The sequence below is a fragment of the Folsomia candida genome, unplaced genomic scaffold, assembly GCF_002217175.1.
Source record: "Folsomia candida strain VU population unplaced genomic scaffold, ASM221717v1 Fcan01_Sc003, whole genome shotgun sequence".
NCBI classification, from domain to species: Eukaryota; Metazoa; Arthropoda; class Collembola; order Entomobryomorpha; family Isotomidae; genus Folsomia; species Folsomia candida.
Window position 1 is genome coordinate 8625525 of NW_019091195.1, and position 20913 is coordinate 8646437.

At 36.0% G+C, this 20913-nt stretch overlaps 3 protein-coding genes across 5 annotated transcripts; 2 read left to right on the forward strand and 1 right to left on the reverse strand.

Moving 5' to 3' along the window:
• Nucleotides 1–6295: 6295 nt before the first annotated feature.
• On the forward strand, nt 6296–14335 carry LOC110845818 (ADP-ribosylation factor-like protein 4C). Its single transcript, XM_022092332.2, has 6 exons — nt 6296–7971; nt 10008–10097; nt 10175–10267; nt 12296–12477; nt 12583–12680; nt 12812–14335. The coding sequence occupies exons 1-6, from the start codon at nt 7912–7914 to the stop codon at nt 12889–12891; spliced, it is 603 nt and encodes a 200-aa protein (XP_021948024.1). The 5' UTR covers nt 6296–7911; the 3' UTR covers nt 12892–14335.
• Nucleotides 14336–14340: 5 nt separating this feature from the next.
• LOC110845817 (apoptosis regulator BAX) lies at nt 14341–17419 on the reverse strand. Of its 3 annotated transcripts, none has more exons than XM_022092330.2 (6): nt 17278–17419; nt 16699–17171; nt 15663–15930; nt 15401–15560; nt 15136–15321; nt 14341–15062 (listed from the first exon to the last, which is right to left on the reverse strand). In XM_022092330.2, the coding sequence occupies exons 3-6, from the start codon at nt 15917–15919 to the stop codon at nt 14958–14960; spliced, it is 708 nt and encodes a 235-aa protein (XP_021948022.1). In that variant the 5' UTR covers nt 15920–15930; nt 16699–17171; nt 17278–17419; the 3' UTR covers nt 14341–14957. The 3 variants fall into 3 exon arrangements, with proteins under 3 accessions (XP_021948022.1, XP_021948021.1, XP_021948023.1); XM_022092329.2 differs by having other exon boundaries at nt 15401–15563; nt 17278–17415; XM_022092331.2 differs by having other exon boundaries at nt 15151–15321; nt 15401–15563; nt 17278–17408.
• Nucleotides 17420–17868: 449 nt separating this feature from the next.
• LOC110847695 (BTB/POZ domain-containing protein 2) lies at nt 17869–20724 on the forward strand. Its single transcript, XM_022094682.2, has 8 exons — nt 17869–17995; nt 18521–18848; nt 18924–19135; nt 19526–19637; nt 19713–19723; nt 19791–19994; nt 20073–20229; nt 20300–20724. The coding sequence occupies exons 2-8, from the start codon at nt 18534–18536 to the stop codon at nt 20498–20500; spliced, it is 1212 nt and encodes a 403-aa protein (XP_021950374.1). The 5' UTR covers nt 17869–17995; nt 18521–18533; the 3' UTR covers nt 20501–20724.
• Nucleotides 20725–20913: the final 189 nt, after the last annotated feature.

Here is a 20913-nt window from a genome sequence, read left to right on the forward strand (position 1 = left end):
GTCTAGTTTGTGGAAACGGATCTCCGAAGTGTTTTACCGTCTCCAAAACAGAACACAAACAAATGTGCAAGCGTGACAATTGGAAAAGTAATAAATCTTCATTTGTCGCCATTTGCACGACTCCAAACATGATTCAGCCCACACGGCCAGGCTGGAAAGCATTTCCATCAGTTGCACTAGAACTGAAAATAAAGTCCCTGGATCACCAATCTCATAAAAAATTGATTCGTCAATTTGAGCTTTAACATCGTGAAAATGTCAAATAACTCTTTGCACGCGATATTTCTGGAAAGAATCATTGTCTAACTAACGAAACTAGATAGATCGACGTAGATAAATGGTGCAGAAGTCAAAGCGTCCAGTAAAGCTTTACTCAATCATAGTGACACTATTTTAAACCTGGTGATGCTCACCTATCTACATTTTATTTTGGTAGGGTAATGGTAAATAATGATAATAAATCAGTGCAGACTGCATATTTTTTGTAATCCATTGTTCAGATTTTATTCTTTTGTAAAAAAGTATGTCAAGTTGAAGGGCACAGACTCCGCTTTTATTTAATTGCACATTTATTCTGTGGTACACGTACATAAAGTTCACCTTGTTGGCAGGTATTTAAGAGATTTTAAGTATGTGGCTTGTTATATTCACATATGTGGCGGAGGTGATGTATCAAAATTGACGTTCATTAAATAACGTTGACTATGTTGGGATATTGAATTAATTATTATTGTCAGACAGCAGGAGGCGTCAACAAGAGCTTTGACGCTATTATGTTCATGGTTGAATTCGATAGAATTAAAACGTACTGATGCTTGATCGTAAAATAGAAGCTACGGAGCTCGTACAATTTTGGAGTTTGATTTGGGTACTATCAAGGTTTCAATTTATGTATCCAGAACGCATGAAATAAGTGTTACAATAGTACATACCTCCAAATACGATACAAAGCTACTATTTGCAGTTGTAGTATATTTTTCCACATATGCATATAATCCTCGAACGCAAGTTTAATAAATTGCTTTTTGCATACATTTTGCCATGCTAATATCTGACCCATCTCATAATCTCAAGTTCCCAAGTTTCTAGCATGCAAAGCGAGGAGTGAAGGAATAAGATACATATTATACACCTCTGGCTAAGAAAAGAACTAAATGAAGAGAAAGTTTATATTCTTTTGTTGGTATATTTAATCACTGTCAAGCAATCGAATTCAAGAACAAACGCAAAGAAACAGTCTGATGCATGACATTTTGGTATACGTTCTTTGCATTGTGGCGAATCGATTAAAGATCCCCTTCAAACAATTAGAAATGTGCAATCACTAAGCGAAATTTCTCCAAGTACAACGATGCCTAACAACTTAAATGTCGTTGCAAGTGAGATTTTCAATGAGGTTTGGGTGTGCCTTTAAATGCTTCATTTAGTTATAAATAGAGGAGTTTGAGTCTCAAAGTTGTATTTATATAACTCCTTAGTGTTATATGAACAAGAAACACCATACAACAATCTACCACCCATCATGTTCTGTTAAATTTAAGTCATACGCCGGAACAAACTATCAATCTTTTTATTGCTAACTTTGATTTACTTCTGTCAACTTGTATTTTTTGCAAGTTGATTAAAAGTTTACTGAATAATAAAAGTGATCCCATTATACATTCAAAGGTTACCGTATTAAAAATGTTCTACACGAACTTTCTGGGTTTCTGTTGCAATGCGTAACTGAGAATTTACCGAGAGGTATCGTTTGATCAATAATAGCGTAAAGAAAACGACTAAAAAATGGGCAAAAGACTTGTTCATAAAAATGATCAGTATGATTTAGTATGATTGATACACGCTTTCAAATCTTATAATGTCATCCTTTCATTTGTGTAAAATAAGATATAAACTGCATAAAGTTATTCTTCCTAAACTTGCGTCGTGTCAATAAGAACTTGGGTACATTGAGCATTTTTGGTTAATCACAGTTGACAGCATGCAGACAGCAACGATAACTTTTCATATTCGCCAGGTTTGGGTATGTTTTCGTAAAAAAATGAAAGTTCATGACTTGATAACGATGAGTGATTTTTTTACACTTTGATTAATCTTTTGTTATCTATAGTAAAAACCACAGTTAAGTCACATGAAGTTGGGAGAAAATATGTGATTTTACCTTGTTTTTGTTTTATTACTTTTCATTTAATGGAAGAAAATTATAGCGAACGATAAATACTCAAGGATTGTCGTATAAATTGCAATGCATTTTGTGGTTTTGACTTGACATTTTATGCTCATGAAGGAATTTTAATCATCATCCCAGATTTCATGAGATCAAAAGTAGATCTATCACGAAGCTGACAGATGGACAAAAGAGAATCGCTGTAATATTTAGAAAGCCCACTGACTGTTTAATTCGATTAGTTCCATATGACAAAGTGAATATAAATGTGCATACATAAAAATCATACGTGATTCATGGCACAGGTGCGTGTTATGTGAGTGAATGTAATAAGTACTTGCATTCTATAGATTGAAATACAGGTAGATTGCACAAGAGCAAAATTATACCGACATGACCATGAGTGCTGAAAAATTACAGTAAATCCTAATTCTATGCACTTGCATGAGTCTGCTACTGTTGGCACAAATGATTGAAATTCAAATAGGTTAAAATTTAATGACTATGATTGTTAGTTCGTCGACAATAATTTTTATAAAGAAGCAGAAATTCGATGTTACTTGAACTATTTTCTTTCGCTGATTTTTTTCTAAAAATGTTGATATTTATATCGGTGTTAATTAACTTTAGGATCAAGAGAAGCGAGGCAAAATGATACATACTTATTTACATGCCTGTCTTTCTGTTACCTATTTTTAGATATGTATCCCAGCATGAGTGACACATAGAAAAGAGGAGGCATGGTTTGTAACTGATTACTCTTTTAAAAAAGACGCCATAAGGTGTTGAGAGATTCAGACAATAAATTAAGAGATGATTTTGCGGTCTTTGTACAATTTACGATTTTCTGCGTATGTAAACCGAGCCGACATTTGTTTCATTTTTAAAACGAAATGCCACCTCCAACTGCTCTAACCTCACGATGAGATTTCATTCTTTAGAATTTGCTCGACATGGTTTGATGAGTTGTCAGACATGGACGGCGAGGTGAAGCAATTATAATTTTACATTGCATGAAATTGAAATGGAAACTGGAGCGTTATTGTGGTTTTCCCCTCATTGTTCGCTTCCTTTTACTTTCTTCAGTTTTGCCACAAGGCAGCTTAAAACTTGAATGCTAAAATTTGAGACGAGTCGTAATCACCGTGTTACGATAAGTCATATTAATTTTTATAAAATAAAGAGCATATATTCACACATTTTATGCATAACTATTTATTTGTTTGTGCTTCCTAATATTTACTTTCGTTTTCTGTTTGTCGTGAGAAAAGTGTCAACTGGAAAAACCGACAAGCATCAAAATGTTAGACCTCGCAGATATGACAGCTGCTAAGTATGTTATATGTCCGACAACAGGTGATACTTTGTCTGTTAATTATATTTACCGACTTTTAACGAACCAAAGCAATGTTAGAAACATATAAAAATAAAGATACAAGTTTTTATAACACGGATAAAATAAAATTCAGTCTGTTTGCTGAGAACATTGTCAGTTGCAAATTATTATTTTGCCACCGCTTGATAAACAAGACGACGGTTGGAAATTAAATCATTGAATCGTTAAAGTATTACATATTTGCATGCAGCGCAGTGCACAGTAGTTGTGTCTTCAACCTACTTTTGCAAAAGTGCAACTTTTTATAAGTTCTTTCAGCATGTCTGCGTCAAATATTGCATTTCGTAATCAACACAGTCTTGATCCTTGTTTTCAAACGTTGGTTCTTTGCCAAATCGTCTAATCCATTGTTAAAGTTGCTTAGTGTAGAGAATTAATATTAAATCTCGTCAGCTCACCAAATTATAAGAAGGCATAGTTATTTTGTAGTTATAATTGTATGACGAAACTTGCTCTTGCATTCGAATCCTGTCTTCGCCGTACCCTTTAATAATATCGCTTATGGTTTGCGTCGTGGTAAAAATTCATATCTGTTACCAAATGTTGAGAAGGATGAATTACGTTGAATTATTGTCTACTATTTAAATAAGTCGCTCGCTCCCAAGCGTACTAAATGTAACTTTGAGTCACTTGTCAAGTTTTGCATAATGGAATGACTATGATCAGTGGTTTGACAAGAAAATATATTATTGAATTTAATACCGAGATTCAGAATTATGTAGGTGGAAAAGAAGTGATTAGTGAGATGTATGTAGCTCAAAGGGCAGACTGCTCCTCGGCACCATGATTAGCAAGTACGTAACCCTGCATCACCTTTGTTCCTTCGTGTACATAAATAGGCTCCTTAATATACGAGTAGCACGAAAAAGTCCAATCTTGACAAATGTAAGCTATATGTGCACACATATTGCTTCTACCCCAGCAAAGTCAGTGTACCGTGTCCTACTATTGTTTTGTTGTGCGTATCATTCCTGCTGACTGTATTTACCTGTGGGGGAACAGTGCCTTCGCCTTCTGATATTGTCTCTCATTATGCAAGTTGGTGTTTGCCTGGGTTTCCTTCGGGTTGATGTTATGTGGGGTGTTGTAGAGAACTAAAAGCGAACTCTGGTAGTTCATGGTAAACACATAGTTCGGCCCTGGATGGAAAGTAGAGATCTACGAACAACAAACAAAACAAAGGATTCTGAAGAGAACCCATGTTGGGCTAAAAATGTAAACCGATGCCATTGCAATGCGAGGGAGGAAAACCAGCCAGGTGAGTTCTGGCTACCTGTTCCACTTGTGTTTGCGTGTTAAAATATCGGCAATCGAGCTCCAATACTACACCTGTGTCATTCCCATCACTCCTCACGCTGGCATTTTCATTTCACTTGAAAGTAGAAAAATCTATTTTCAGTTAACTTGTGCTCGTGAAATTCGCCCTTCCAAAACATAATATTCCGTATTCATGTCCATTATGTCTCCGTAATACTCCGTATGCAGAATTGTTTAAGTTACACTGAGTTTTCATGAAAGCTATAAAATGACATTTGCTTTAGACTTATTTTAAAATGCGGTTTATACTGAATCAAATCGAAATCACTGTATTGGACGATGTTAAATATGCTATACTTTCAGAACTGAAGTAGTAAAAAACATAAGAACAAATGCTTCTTACGATTTTCTTAATGCCGCATTGTGTCTCAAGCTAGATCAATATAAATGCTACTGTCGTCTTCGGGTACCAATAATAATTTATAACTTTCTCCCTAATTTATTTTGGCACTTGTGTACAAAGGATAGTACTTCTTATTAGTTATTTATATCTACTTATATCATGATGGCAAGTTACATGCTAAAAGTCTCTGAGTAATTGTCCAACCTAAAACATTTTCAATTTGCTCTGCATTTCTCTTTATAAGGCAGAAGAGAGAAATGTGATCTCCACAGTAAAAACAAGGGATAAATTTAAATTTAAGATTTTTTTGGCCCTTGGTTGATGAGATAGATAGATGCAGAAGTGTAAAAATAGGGATTTTCGAATGTGGGACCAGGGAGCAGTCTCACAGCAACAAGCCATAACATTATTCTAGGCAGTCCCTAACGCGTCTTTGGTGTTTTAGGATGATCCACGCCATAGGAAGTGAAGATTGTGCAGAGTTTGAGCAGGATCTCGCCTCCGACACATTGCATGATTGCATTAAAGGAACTGGTCCATCTTCATCTTCTTCCTCACTCCAACAACATCTTTGGTTCTTCTTCTTCTAGTGGAGTGAGACCAAGTCTAACTAGTAAAATCTAATACATTTCTCACAAAAAAACAAGAATTCCACTTGCCACAGGACTTCTTGAACGAAAGAGCTCTCCCCTACATTGCAGCCAGAGGAGTGAACATACGAAGAATTCGAATGTGTGTTCGTAGTATGGCGATGATGATGGCGTCAATCTGATCTTGGCTTCTTCCAACCATTGTTAAACACCAGGACCAACAAATCCTCCTTGTAAAGTTGATCATAGGAATTCATTCGTTTTATAACTTGCTAAGGTTGCTTTGTGTTTGCCACGAGTAATGTAATGATAAAACATGTACATATAGTGTGAGAGATAGCATTGCTGCTTCCATTCCAACATCTCTCTTATAAACCACACTTGTTCCACCTCTACCAAAAATCTCTGTGATTCTCTCTCTCTCTTTACACGAATATATGCACGATGCGATGCGATCCCTCTCTTACAAACTCACAAAAACTGTTTGGTTTTGGTTGTTGGGCCGATAGCATTGGTTGTAACGTTGCTGCCTAAACCCAACCCTGCCAGTCGTCGTCGTCGTCGTCCCCCATTCAAATTATTATACATCAAAGGTATTTCTTTTTGTCCGTGGTGTGGTGAATGCTATTCAACAAAAAAGAGGGATAGTTTGGGCAGGTAGCTGAGCTATGTAGTCATACACTGAGGACTGACGGAGGTGAAAGAAGCTGCTAAAGGGATGGAGTCAGTTAAATTTCACCAATTTAACTGACAGGAAAGAATACTTGAACTGATTTTGGAACTCTGGTTGATGGTGACGGATAAGCAAATAGTAAAGTGATCTGTGTGTGTACATTCATCATGTAAAAGGATACATTAGGAAAGTCAACACCAGTTTAAGTGGTGGTGAATGAGTGAGAAATTGCAGTAAAATTGTGTTCATCAACCTTTTCCCCGTTCCTCGTCCCACTACTCGACAGTAATATCAATAACAGTCAAATTGATGTGGCAATAGGGGAAACAAATTATTATAAAACCATCGCAAATATTGTTGATCGATGTACTAACTGATGTCTGAATTCTGATGTGTAACGGAGGATGATGGTCAACAAAAATCAGTCCATCTTTTGAATCCCAAAACACTGCAATTGAGACCAGATATTAAAAACCAATTAAAAAAGACAATAATTGTGTGGTCCGTTTACATAATTCGTTACGCACAGGCATAATTTTACCCTGCTGGATCTCACTGTGATTACTATACTACAATATATATAAATTTTTTGTGCAATTTTCCAATATTGTGTGGTCTCACATAGCGAAAAATAACTGATTGTACCTATAACACAGGAGATTTTTATAATAACCAAGCTTCAAAATAGAGAGATTCAACTACGAGTCAAATTATAATTGCCAATAAATTGTGTAAATTGATTATGATCATTTCATGTCTAGAGTGAAAGTGTGTACTGAAAATCTGCCATAAATGACATTCGTGAATGCCTACACACACCTTCTTAATTTGGAATTAAGGAAATGACCATCTTTAATGTCGTAAATTTCAATACAATAATCTCCAAATTGACGTAGTTTTTTTTCACTCCAATGCAATTAACTACTAGATCTCAAATTTTGACTAAGCATTATTTTCGTACATTATTGAAATAACTCGACTACTACAACACAGCGTCTACTAAAAATTGCTAAAAGTATTCGCACGTTACAGCATTTTTTTTAAATCAGTGGGTGACGGAAGACGGAGGACTCGTTAGTAATCGCGATGTGATGTGAGCAGTTATAAAAATAAATAAGCAACCAACGTCTCCATTTATTTGGAGTGGCCTGAAGAATCATAATTGTTCAAAATTGCCATTGATGCTATTTCCCTTCCCTCAAACGAAACAGGAAAGGGAAACGGTTCAGGGGTTCGCTTGTGCGTTTTTGCGAGTAGTGTCTGTAGTACTATTACCATCAGTTCAACAGTGTGAATTCATATTTATGAAGAATGGAAAACTTGTTTGCAGAAAAGCTCATCAAATAAATCATAAATGTGTGGACGCGTAAATGTATAAAAAGAAGTTAAATAAATTGTGACGAGACTATCGCTTTTTTCTAAATAATGGGAGCCAACTTGGCAAAAGGGGGAAATGCATTTTTGGATGCTTTACCTGGCACTCAAGTAAGCTTTTTTAAAAAGACTTTATTAAATCTCATTTTCGTATGTTGTTGCAACTTGAACAATAGGTGTCTGTTTCAAAAATTACAAACATTTAGCCTTGTTAACAGCCGACGTGTACTCTTAGGCATTGTGTCCTCTGATATTGCTTCATGCAATGTACCTACCTACATACTAGTACGTATTATAAATAAATTGACGTGTCAATAAAAATTTTGATTATCACGATGGTTTAGTGGGCCTTGTTATAATCTTAAGATGGATCAGTATGACCTAGCAATCAGTAATAGGCATTAGCAGTTAGTAGTTTATGCCATATAGCATGCGTAGTCTGGTCATGTGGTGATTAGTCTAAAGGTCAATTTCTTTAATCACCACTGAACTAACTAAACCTTTGTTCTGTCCATACTCCTCCACCCTCGTAACTTGATAACCCAGCATCTCTTGCCTCTCTTGTAGATGTTTGAGCAAGAATGCCCATGGCTTCCCAACATTTATGTCACTTGCATATATGTAATGTAACTAACAAATATCATGCACTCGCAAGGGCACAATATTACTAATATTATTAGATATGATGCACCCCATAAATAATAATAGGCAACTTGCTAAATTTTTAGCTCTAGTAATAGCCCTGACATGTTTACAGTTAAGTAAAAAAAAAAAAAAGTTTATTGATTTGCTCTCTCTCCATTAAATTATAGAATTATTTATAGAATTGGTCGCCTCCTGATATGAGAAGAGTTGATATTATTAGAAGGAGCGGTCATTGCTACCATTATTATCATCGTGGAACAGACAAAGCATCACGTCCACGTTGAATGGCTCATTAGGTGAGATCGTTCGTTCTCCTAGGAGGGCTGCTGAATCTTCTTCTTCAGAGAACTATGTAGTAGTACCATGTCGGAGATTGCTTCTTTGGCGTCTCCTGAATACGCACAGGTGCCTTTTTGCTGTGCTAGGAGGTTGTTTGATGGTGGTGATGACCCACTTCTGCTGAACTTTGGGTTTACGCCTTCGCCTTATTCTTGCTCCCGTACTGCTCTACGTAGTCCAATAAGTGCCAAACAGAATTCCACCAGTTCCGGGATTTCTCCTATCTCCATCCTAAAGCATTTCCCGTCTTTTTTTCATAAACTCCAAAGCTAGCCATGCGACACTATATTTTGCTCTCTCTTTAGAAATCGGCAAACAAAATTATGTATATGCCCAGCTAAATAAAGACACTTTGCTTTATTTATTTTACTTCAATCGGATGAAATCAAATACACAAAATTATTCGAATATAAACAAGTCGGATTTTTTTGGAGTTGCAATGGGGCTCAATAACTATACGTTAGATGCATACCAGTAATTAATGTGTATAATAATGATCGGTGTCAAATGAATGCAATTGTTATTTTCTAAGAATCTGATTTTGTTGGAGTTGAATGGCTTTGCAATTCAGGGTGGGATTTGCCTGGTTTATTTATTTATGTATGTACAACTTCTTGGCTGGCTACTAATCTCAAGTATTCCTATGATTCGAAAACCAAATAAATAGGCACACATCATGCGCGGATAGTGGACACTTCCTTACGCACGAACGGGTTTTGTAAAGAAAATTCCCCGTTAGAAGGAAAGGTGTGATTGTTTTGGTTGCATAAATTAAGGTTATTGTGGTAGTTTATCGACTGACGCTCCGCCTTTTAGAGTCGCGCATCTTATCAAGTCGTCAAAAAGTGTACATGGTTCCTCTGGTTGTCATAAATTTTAATGTAATTAACATACATTCTCTAAAATCAGCACAAGCGACTTGTTTACTAGTAATTTGTAATTGAGGAAAGAGGCGCATAGAATAAAATTGTAAAACTCTCTACATACTTCTATACACTGGGGACTATATGTATGGTCGTTATGTTTTGTCGCTTCTGGCTCTGACATGTCTCCTTTTCTTCCTAATTTCTAAATAATAGTTGCAGAATGCGTACAATTTCAAATAATTTATATACAATGCAATCTGTGACTTTAAACATTAATTTTTGTGTCTGTTCTTACAGAGTCCCCACCACGTCGTAATGGTTGGACTTGATTCCGCAGGAAAAACCACTGCTTTATACCGTCTCAAATTGGACTCGTATTTAAATACCGTAAGTTTTTTTTGCACGCTGAAAAATGTGTCTAGAGCATTTGGTTCTAATACATATTTATCTTTTCATTTCCTCAGGTACCGACGATAGGTTTCAATTGTGAACGTGTCAAAGGGACACGAGGAAAGTCGAAAAACGTAAACTTTGTGGTGTGGGATGTGGGGGGCCAGGTAAATCATTTTAATACATCACAAAAAATACCATAATGCAAAACTAGAAAAGTAATAAGCATATGTATGTAGGCGACGGGAAAATAAACAATTAAAATAATGCTTAGTCAACGTTTTATCTGTGCACAGATACGTAATCACATAATCTCGTAGCAAAGAATGCACCAGCAAAACAATAATATTCGTCACTATGAATCATGTTTTTGATTAGTCACGTCTACAATTGGCAAAGATCAATACGTGGTTATCATCGAAAGCCATGCATTCAACATTTTCTAGACTCCTATAAAAGTAACTTGTGATGGTAACAATAAGGGATTCAAGATGTGCTAGCAACGTGTCTCGGCCTCATTTTTGCTGTTGCAAATTCCGTTCCCTCTTGATTCGATAGAGCATTTTGATTGTGTTCGTACTTACCATAATGCTCATGTGTCGATAATAACATGCTAATACATATATATGGATCACAATGTTGAAAGTTGCAAGAGTTGTTGATTGATTATTCACGTACTAATAAAAGTTGCAACTATCTAAATATTCCTGTACGGATTGTTTTAGTGAATGTATACATACATGCTAACTGTTTGGATCATTCTTATCATCATAATCTCTTCTCTGTGCAATAATATATTGTGCATGCAATTTCGTTCGTGCTCAGCTTGAGACTGAAAACAAAAGGCAGTAACATTCTGGGCGATGATGATATTTAAGCAAAACGACATAAAGCAACAGACACAACATTCATTACAATTTTATGAAATGATGAATGAATCTCTATTTATATTTTCACTTGGTCGGGCATTTATGTTTTGAATTTTTCCTAATGGCATAATCCCGACCCAAGTGTGACAGCTTGTATGGAAGACAAATCTCTCTCGCTCTCTTTGTAGAGCACATTACTACATTCAGAATGGAACAAAATTTCTCCAGTTCAGACATAGCATAGGCTTAGCAAGTCATAAGTAAATGAGAGTTGTCAAGATAAAACTGGCAGTGTCAGACAGAGGATCAATTACAACGATTATAAAAAATGCCCAGCTAGAGACTAGAGTTTGTACAGCAGAACAACGGATGCAAATAATATGCACGTTCTAAATTAGCAAAAGCAACATCTGGCAGCAAGCATAATTTATTTTGCAATCGTGTAGATGAGTCTTCTCTCTGTCCATTACATGAGTCATCATCGTACATAAATATGGAGCGAGGTTTTGTCTGTGCACAAAATATTTTGTATGAAGCCGAACTGCGACGGATTAAACACAACAACAACAAATCTACCTTATCCAATTTTTCGATATTAATATCGTCTGAATTCTAAACCTCTCTTTGCTATTTACTTTGGGTAGTTAACTACAGTTGGGTAGCCAAGTCCCAATACATTGGGACTTGAAGATAAGGCCATACATACAAATATGCATGTACATATGTATATCTGACTGAATTGCCTTTTCATCAAGAATACCTCAACGACGCATGTAGTATGTAGATGTACATATTTGATCTCATTTTGAGAGGCTAATTTTAAAATGCAGTTCTATCGGTATGCGGTTTGTTCAATTTAGTGGGACAAACATTCTTGCATGTCAATGAATTACATATCCCACATCATTGAATGCATGCAAATAAATTACTTGACCGATACAATCGTCTGTGGGCTCTATTTATTGCTAGCAGTTTGTAAACGGGTTTCATATGAATCGTTATGGTCTACGTATTTATAAGATTTATGTATAGGAATTTTTATATAACAGTATGGCAAACCTGTAAAGGAAACAAGCAATAATTTTATTAATTGCTCGCGGTGTAATGCATAATAAAATAAATGATAAGCAACATACCACATACTTGACAAATCATTTGTAATCAAATCATGGTGTAGATGAATGAGGACTAGAGTAAAGTTTAGTGGTCCATCCATCGTATCACATATATTTATGTATCTTCATATATGTATCGACGGCAGGGACAAAATATGAACGCATCAAAGTTTTTTAGTTACAGAGTTTGAAATCGGATTTTATCTTTCAGGAGAAATTGCGACCCTTGTGGAGATCCTACACGCGACACACGGACGCAATAATTTTTGTACTAGACTCGTTAGACTTGGAGAGATTCGAGGAGGCCAAGGTCGAGTTGGTCAGAACGGTCCGCTCTCACGACAATCTCGGAGTCCCACTCCTTCTGCTCGCCAATAAACAGGATTTGCCCGGGTAATTAGTTAATTAGTGGATTATTCTGATGTCAAATTGAGGAAATTTTATGCATTTTCATTATAATGGTATTTAATATAAATAATGTCTTATTGTCTATTTCAGAGCCAAAGAACCTCATGAAATTGAAAGCCTACTACAGCTTAGGGAAACTCTGCCACACAACAGTCTGTATCATGTACAACCAGCCTGCGCCATAACTGGTAACGATCAAATAAGCATGCGTACATGCGTAATTATTATTATTATTTCTTGGCAAATTGTTCCCTTCAGGGATCAGAAATGAGTTCACAATAATCTAACTTTGTGCAATTTTGTTGCATTATTATGACAGGCGAAGGGCTGGATGAAGGAGTCGAAGTTTTATACGAGATGATTTTGAAGAGAAGAAAGTTGAGGAAAAAGAAGAAATAATTTAGTTCTAGCCCTTAATAAATATAAATCAATTACATATTAGTGTTTTCTAATCATTCGAAAAAGTTGGGTTAATAGGCAAGCGAGCAATCGACTTGCAAAATCTTTACAAACTAAATTAAGCTAAATATTAAGTTACTACTAACTTTTTCCTTACTTACTACGAAGGAAGATTGACAAGCTCTTCTTTTCTGTCAGACCTTTAAGCAGGAAGGAAATACATGAAATTATTATTATCTCCCAATACTTATATAATGGCTAGTGGCAGCTACTACGTACATTTATACTGCAAAATATGTACAACCATTTTTCGATTGATATTTAACTTTCCGGTTCAGTAGCATCTCATTTTTTGTACTTTTTCTCTAGCACTCCCGAAACAAGTTTATCTCAAAGGGCAATGCAGATGTACATAAATAAACTGATATTACATTCAAAGTAATTTATGCGTTCTTTTGTTGACGATCACTCGATTTAGAGTGTACATATTTAATCATTATCAGAAATGTGAACTAACTGGTCATTGCTAACTGGGAGAATAATTTTAATGTTATACACATGTATTTTACACATTATGCAAAAAATAATTGACAGACTGCTTATAAATAAGTTATCTATTGTTAAGTAATATTGTTACACTACGCGGCCGAATTTATGTTAGATGCTGCCTTATTTCAATTATTAATCAATTGATCAAGTTTGGTAGATATTTAAAGACAATCACCTATATATTTTGTGGTATTGGTCGAAACGTATCGACCGTTGAACCGGAATGATTAGTTAATTAATTTATTCTTCGCTACATATAACTGTTAAGAAGAATGAAGGTATGATGATGAAACTGTACGGACAATCCCACTGACGAGTCATCTATAATCCTAATAAACCAAAGGATGAGTGAGAGAGCTAGATATCATCATCCCACTTATGGAACATCTCAAAAGAACAAATGGTGAATGTGCTGGAGAGAAGAAACCTTACCAAGTATGTATCATGTATTTAACTAATGATAGTTAATAATAAATTAAAATGTTAATTTTCTAGACTGTGTTCTTAGGAGTAATAGATACATGCATACAAAGATACTTTTGTTACAAGTACGTACTTAATAAGTATAAGATGAGAGGGACTCATGATTTATATGCTTTTGGATAAAATGGACGGAAACTACTTGTATTTAGGGAGTGATGATACTACTAGGAATTTGATGAGCTCGACAATTGATTGATAATGATACCTCTCATAGATTTATGTGAAATATAAAAAGTAAATGAACTATAGAATACCGAGAGATTTTTTGGATATTAATCCCAACCAAAAAGTTGGATTATTGTTTCTATTTAAATATGTGTCTTCAAATTAGTCGACCTCAACGTGAGAGAAACCGTGTTACGCTAATAAATCAGCGAATGATAAAATATAATAAATATTTATCGTATTTCGAGAATAATCGTTTTACACTTTATTTTTATTTTTGATGGAATCACATAATAATATTGGTATTTTACTATCATGTGAAATTATACATCCTTAAAGAACTATTTTTTGGAATGTTTACGGCATAATATTTGTCATTTTGATATCAGTTTTTTTTTGGTTGAGCACAAGTTCAAGTCTTAATTATGAATACATTTTTCATAAGTAATAACAATAGTCTATAGGGTTGAGATGAGAACACGGTTTGAGCAAACGAGACGACTTTCAGAAACAGCGAGTTTGTAAATGTATATATGTAAATACGTACATATACAAAACTAATACTATGTACATATATATCAGGTATCTGTACACAAAAACAAGGAAATTTGTGTCATCCGTATGAAAACGATAAGTAGTTTTAGAAAGGATACGTTGCAGTTTTAGAAACGTATAAAAATAACAAACAAAACTTTAAATTACATAATAGTAAATTCCAAAACTTGCTGTAATATGTATAAATTACAGCTAGGAATGAATTTACAATTCGAAATTGCGAATGCGTAACTGACTATGTTTTAGTTATATTGCGGCAGTCAGTCTTTAACTAAAAAATGCACATATGAAATTGGTCCATCAAAGACTCGAGATCATTTTTTCTTGATGTAGACAACGCAGGCTGCCACAATAGCCACGAAAGCACAACAGGCAGATAACTGATAAACGACATCCAAGCCAGATCGAAGCACCACACCCTGTATGAAAAATAAACATATTATCAGTACCAGTCTTGCATAAATATGGCACAAAGCGTATAGAAATGCCTACAAAATTTAATTTTACCCAGCCACCACAAGAATACACCCATGCTGCTACTTGTGTTGCTATATAGCGCAAACTCCACTCCACGAGACGGTGAAAAGTGCTATGCAAGCCTTGTCGCAAGGCTTGCATGGCGACGTCGGCACAGAAAAAGAACAGCACAACAATTCGTTCTCTTGTAATTGCTCCCCCCTTTAAGAGAATTGCACCAGTTATTACTATTTAGAAACTTGTATTTTAATTTTAATTGTTGCTTATTAATATCAGCTACCTGAAACAATTCTTGGAGCAGTTGCATGAAGTGATCTATGTCCAGGGTCTCAACGGGAATTTTGGAAGCTTTCTGGCGTACCGCATCTCGCTCTTTCGATCTTGAAAATGCATCTGCCAACTGTCGAAGTTCCTTCCCTGCACGAACCCATTCCAACATTCTACTTGAGTACAAAAAATACTACAATTGTAATTGTAATTAAATACGAGTAGATTAGACATACATGTTTACTGGAGAAAGCTAATAGTTAAATCAGTATTACTTGTCAGGGGGTCCTACTAATGTCTCCTCAACGGTAATGCAGGTATCAGTTAAGCCATTGCGACTAATTTCAGTACGAATAAAATCCAAATATAGATGTCTTCCCTCTTCTGCAACCTCCTCAATCACTTCCAGCGGCGGCGGCTCAGGAGTGTCCGATGGCGACAAGTTTGCAGCAGCCCCTAGAGGATGAGAATAGTTTCCCTTGTCCCTGGACTTCTTGTCATCTCCATCACCGTCATCAAACGTGCGTGCCATGTTGAATCAATCTGCGGGTTTAATAATGTTTAAGTTTAAATAGGTATCAACACCGGATGCAACTTAGGCTGGCGACGATAATGAGTTATCCGCTTATGTTTTAGTAATATAAACATCTATGGTTTAATTATCGACTTATGTCTATCAATGATAGACTATCATATATGTAGAGTGAAAATATCTGCGCGTATAAAGTCTCATGCTCATGTACAAATGTGATGTTCTATTTAGTTAGTGTCATGTCCATGTGCCGTAGTTAAACTGGTAGTATATGGCTGACACAAGAGAAACCTTACATAAAGACTTTATGATAAAGTGGACCAAAAAAGTTTGGGAATTTCGTCCTCATTACCCCTCATAATCTCATTTTAACAAAATAGATAAAATTTGCGATACACAGATTTTTAAAATACCAAGGGTCTTATAATTGGTGGCTGCGCATGGAGAACGTTCATAAAATAAATACGTAGTGCAAAATTGGTTATCTTTTTACCCCTCCCTCCCCCTTGTAACGGGTTACACCCATTTTTAACATGTGGCGCAAGTTGGCCTGTAACGCAACAGCCCGAACCCTCCCTCCTCCTGCGTTAGGTATTTTACGAACGTTCCATATTTAAAAGTCCTGAAAACATTTGAGTAGTGCGAGTTTGTGCGTGGGTCGATGACCTTGTCTCAATTTATTAAACCAACTTTGTGATTGTATCAAAGTACGAACTGAATTGTTTTGTACAACTATTAAACTAAATTGTGTGCTATTTTTATTTTACTATAACACTAACCTTTGTGCTGGGTCCCTTGAGGCCTCCGTTGTTTTGACACGTTTTCCCACGAGTGGACACTAATAATAACAGTTCACTGAACTCTTATGAAGAGCTGCTGAGGACAACACCAACACCGAAGAAAGCCAAACGAATACAAAATAATAATACCACCTTTGCAGTCCAAATATTAAAGTCGTCTCGATCTGATGATGATGATGAACTCACGAGGACGGGACTGAAGGGAGACTTTGTAGAGATTTATTTTATACGGGGAAGGAACCAGCGTAAAAAATAACCATGCAATCCGTTGTTGTTTATTATTACTACGTGCAATCTCATAAGTACGTCCCACCAACACAACCCTCCAGACATTTGGTGGTGGTGGTTTAAAGTTGATCCCGTAACAACACCTCTCCATGATATTTTATGGTTTGGCCTGATTTTACATAAGGGATGCTGAAGAAATAGAAAACGTTCCGGGATAGTTGTTGCTGCATATGGGATAAAATTACGTTATTTTACTACGGATGATATGAACTGGGCATTGGTTAGATAAGTCTTTGACAACATAGCACACAGTATGAATGTTATACTTACACGATTAGGAAGCCAACCGCGTCTTCTTATCATTTTTGGAAGTGGTTGAATTGAACAGGGGTAGTTAATGTTGGAGCTAAATAGCAACGTTTAATGCATTCTATCCACTGCTACTTATTTGTGTTCATTGTCATGCAAAAGAGTTCCGAGCCACGAGGTTATAATAAGGTCATTGGTCGTGGTTGATGGAATTGAAAAGATACTGATAATAAAAAAATGAACTAATAATTGTAACGTCGCCATTTCCAGAGAATGTAATTATGGTGATCCCCGTCTCAAGTAGCTCTCAAAACCACACATTTATATGTTTAATCTCAATTCATTAAGTGGGTCACCAAATTGGAATTATTTTCAACGTGAATGAACTTGACTAATCCTAAGCTTGTGGTACGAGACGATGTTAAGCATGGGATGAGATTATGACGCTGCATATGTGGGGAGTTTCTCAAAATGTGTGGACATGCAAAATACCTCAACAGCAGAAGGTTCAACAAAAGAATGACATGCAGATCTGCATAGTACTTGTACTATTATAATTATTGATTTATGAGATTATAGTGGCATGTTCGTACATGAGTAAAGAAAAATTTGAGACGCAATTACCCAGTTACATGCCCAATTCAATAAATTGTGTAAAATTCCATGTATAGTGATTCTATTATTTAGTCTGGCTGGACCGTCTGGATGCAAATGTCTACTAAGAACTTGACCGTGGAAAGTAAGTTATCATTGATATGTTCTTGACCCTTTATCGTAAATTACGATTCGTAATGTAAATGGTCACGTATTTAACAGGATGATCCATCTACCAAAGTATTATTTTGCCTTAAAATTTTGGCAGAGTTTTAACAAATGGTTTGCTTCAAATTTACCAGTTCATCATAATAATTGGTAATATGATTATTGTACCCAGGTTGCACCATAATAACAATTTTCAGTATTCACCGAAAGGATCAGAAAGAGTTCATGCATGTGTGTGTAAATCGAATTTCACTGGATCAAATTTCATCAAGCTGACATTTTGTCCATGTACATATGTAGGAGTCCAACACTAAAATATCCGTAGACATATGTATGTAGGATAAAGGGAAGCAGATTCAGGATTTATTTAAAAACACCCACAATTCTTTTATTCTGCTCAATGGAATTCACATAGTTTGTAGTTGAATGTGGCTGTAATTGGGAGAAGATGCTTGAACTTTTGCCCACATTTTGCATATTTGTCATCTTTCTCGCAAACCAGGGTTGATTGCGCCATGAGTCGCATGAGCTCAAGGGACGCTTCCGCAGGCCTTCAGGGGACGACAGAGGTAGAGGTGCAACCACCGGCCGTGGACTGGCGTACAGACTCCTCGACGATCAAGGAAAAGCTGTACAATTCTCTGCTCACGGGCTGCTTCTCCGACATTCGGTTTATCGTGGGCCAGACTCAAAAGAAGGAAATTGCTGCTCATCGATACATTTTGTTCCTCAACTCCCCCGTGTTTGAAACACTGCTGGACGGGTCGCACAAAGCGGTCAATGTCACAATTGCAGATGTTGAGCCAGAAGCCTTCTTTTCTTTTCTAAAGGTATTGCATATTACGTAAAAAAGCTGGTTTTTTAGACCATGGGGAAGGTTGATTCAAAAATGTACTTTTTCACAGTTTTTGTACACGGATGAATTTGATGTGCACGTGAGAGATGCGACTGCAGTTTTATACTTGTCAAAGAAATATGACGTGCCTCGTCTTGCGGCATTAAGTGCGGAACACATAAAGAAGAACATCAGCACCAACAATGTCGTGAGCGTTTTATTGAGCGCAGAAAGTTTGGGAGAAAACAGCATTTCATTTCAAGCTCGATACTTCCTGAGAACGTAAGTGATACTGAGCCTGAGGCTGAGAGGAGAAATAATGATCCGATGATATGCTAAATAATGAACCAAATACGAACAAAACAACATAGGTTATAAATATTTCATTTAAACAAGGTATGAAACAAAGGCAACAAATAATACATGAACTGCATATTAGAAACTATTAATCCATAAGAACTAATATGCATACGATAATAATAGTATTTGTAAAAAAGGAGTATCCCAAAACTTGTATTTTACTTTGTTGAGGCTGCCTGAGTTAGTGGCAGCATTGCAGACAAAATTACCACAGACTTGCATGTAGAGAAACTCGCAATTTCTTTCCAAGAAAGTATATTTTTGCTATATAAATAAAATATTGGCAGCATATTAATGTAATGTTATTTAAAGGAATATTCGCTATGTGATTCACGAGCAAGACTTTCTCCGTTTAAACGAAGAAGAGCTTTGTCAAATTTTTGCCAGTGATGAACTTTCAGTATCTGAAATGGAGTTATTTAATGTACGAAAATTTAGAAATTTAATATTTTATTTCTTTATGAATGAATAACTATATTTATGTTAGTTTATTTTTCAGGCTGCCGTTCAGTAAGTTTTGACAATTTCTAAACTAATTAGACCAATGATAATACAATAATTGTGCTAATTATGTCAGTTGGGCGATCGAGGAATGCAAACGGCAAAAATTAGAAAGCACTCCTCAAAACTATAGATTCGTTTTGAAAAATGTTATTCAACTGATACGATTTCCACTCATGGATCGGAAGGAATTTACACTGCATGTGGCTACCAAAAATGTGCTCACAGACTCTGAATGCTTAAATGTCATGATGCACTGGGATGTGACCCCAAAAGAAAGGTAGCTAACTTGCGTAATTTTTTAGTGTACAGTATTGTCTCTGTTTATAACATTTATATATAAAAATAACGGGTCCAGAGCAACTCTGCCACCATTAATGTTCATAAATAAGCCACGAACGGAGACAAACATTTCATCCGACGCTGTATCATCCTATCTGCCACAAGAAACTTTGATGATGATGTCACCAAGAGAGATGATGGACCAGTCATACTATTATGACACAGGCCCAATGGTAATTAACGGCACCATAACGCATGGACCTCATTGACTAATATTTAATGGGCATTGCTACGCCTTTTTAGGCTGTCAGAGGATACCGATCCACCCAGTCGAAACCTCCACCCCCACCACGCAGAACTCATGCCATAACCCCCACTAAACGTCACCACAACAACGTGCTGCACGCCCACGCCCAGCAGCCAGGAAGCTTGCAACCCTTCAGCTATCTCCCAGACCCCTACACCGGCACTGTTTCGTACCCCCAAAGTTATGGCGAATTTTAAAAAATTCTCTAAAAAAACTTTCAAGCTGTCTCCAGAAAACTGGAGACTCCGGTTTTAGTGTAAGCGTAAGGTGTAGTAATTGTACATTCTTTACCATAATCACCCAACTATTTCCAAATTATAAACCGATTGTCATCCTCATGTTTTGGAGAAATGTAGTAAAATAATGTAACAAAATAAAATAAAATTTCACTATCAATAAAAATATCCGTGCATTTACATGATCTTTGACTTTATCTAACAATGCGATGACACCAGCGGTCTCGCTCCGATTTTGATGAAACTTGGATAATTATGTATTAAACAAAGTTATGATGATATAAGTGGCCGAAAATTCGCATTTTTCTCGGCAAGTTTTTCAATTTTTGTTTTTGAGGGAGAAAAACCCGAATTTTCGGCCACTTATACCATCA

Bases quoted from the DNA above. Each gene is read 5' to 3' on its own strand.
- LOC110845818 (XM_022092332.2), top strand. From the start codon at position 7,912: ATGGGAGCCAACTTGGCAAAAGGGGGAAATGCATTTTTGGATGCTTTA. The intron at 7,972-10,007 runs GTAAGCTTTTTT...CTGTTCTTACAG, and splicing joins ATGCTTTACCTGGCACTCAA to AGTCCCCACCACGTCGTAAT. The intron at 10,098-10,174 runs GTAAGTTTTTTT...TCATTTCCTCAG, and splicing joins TGGACTCGTATTTAAATACC to GTACCGACGATAGGTTTCAA.
- LOC110845817 (XM_022092329.2), bottom strand. From the start codon at position 15,919: ATGGCACGCACGTTTGATGACGGTGATGGAGATGACAAGAAGTCCAGG. The intron at 15,564-15,662 runs GTAATACTGATT...TTTGTACTCAAG, and splicing joins TTAGTAGGACCCCCTGACAA to TAGAATGTTGGAATGGGTTC. The intron at 15,063-15,135 runs GTAGGCATTTCT...TTTTTCATACAG, and splicing joins GCTGGGTAAAATTAAATTTT to GGTGTGGTGCTTCGATCTGG.
- LOC110847695 (XM_022094682.2), top strand. From the start codon at position 18,534: ATGAGTCGCATGAGCTCAAGGGACGCTTCCGCAGGCCTTCAGGGGACG. The intron at 18,849-18,923 runs GTATTGCATATT...ACTTTTTCACAG, and splicing joins CCTTCTTTTCTTTTCTAAAG to TTTTTGTACACGGATGAATT. The intron at 20,230-20,299 runs GTAATTAACGGC...ACGCCTTTTTAG, and splicing joins ATTATGACACAGGCCCAATG to GCTGTCAGAGGATACCGATC.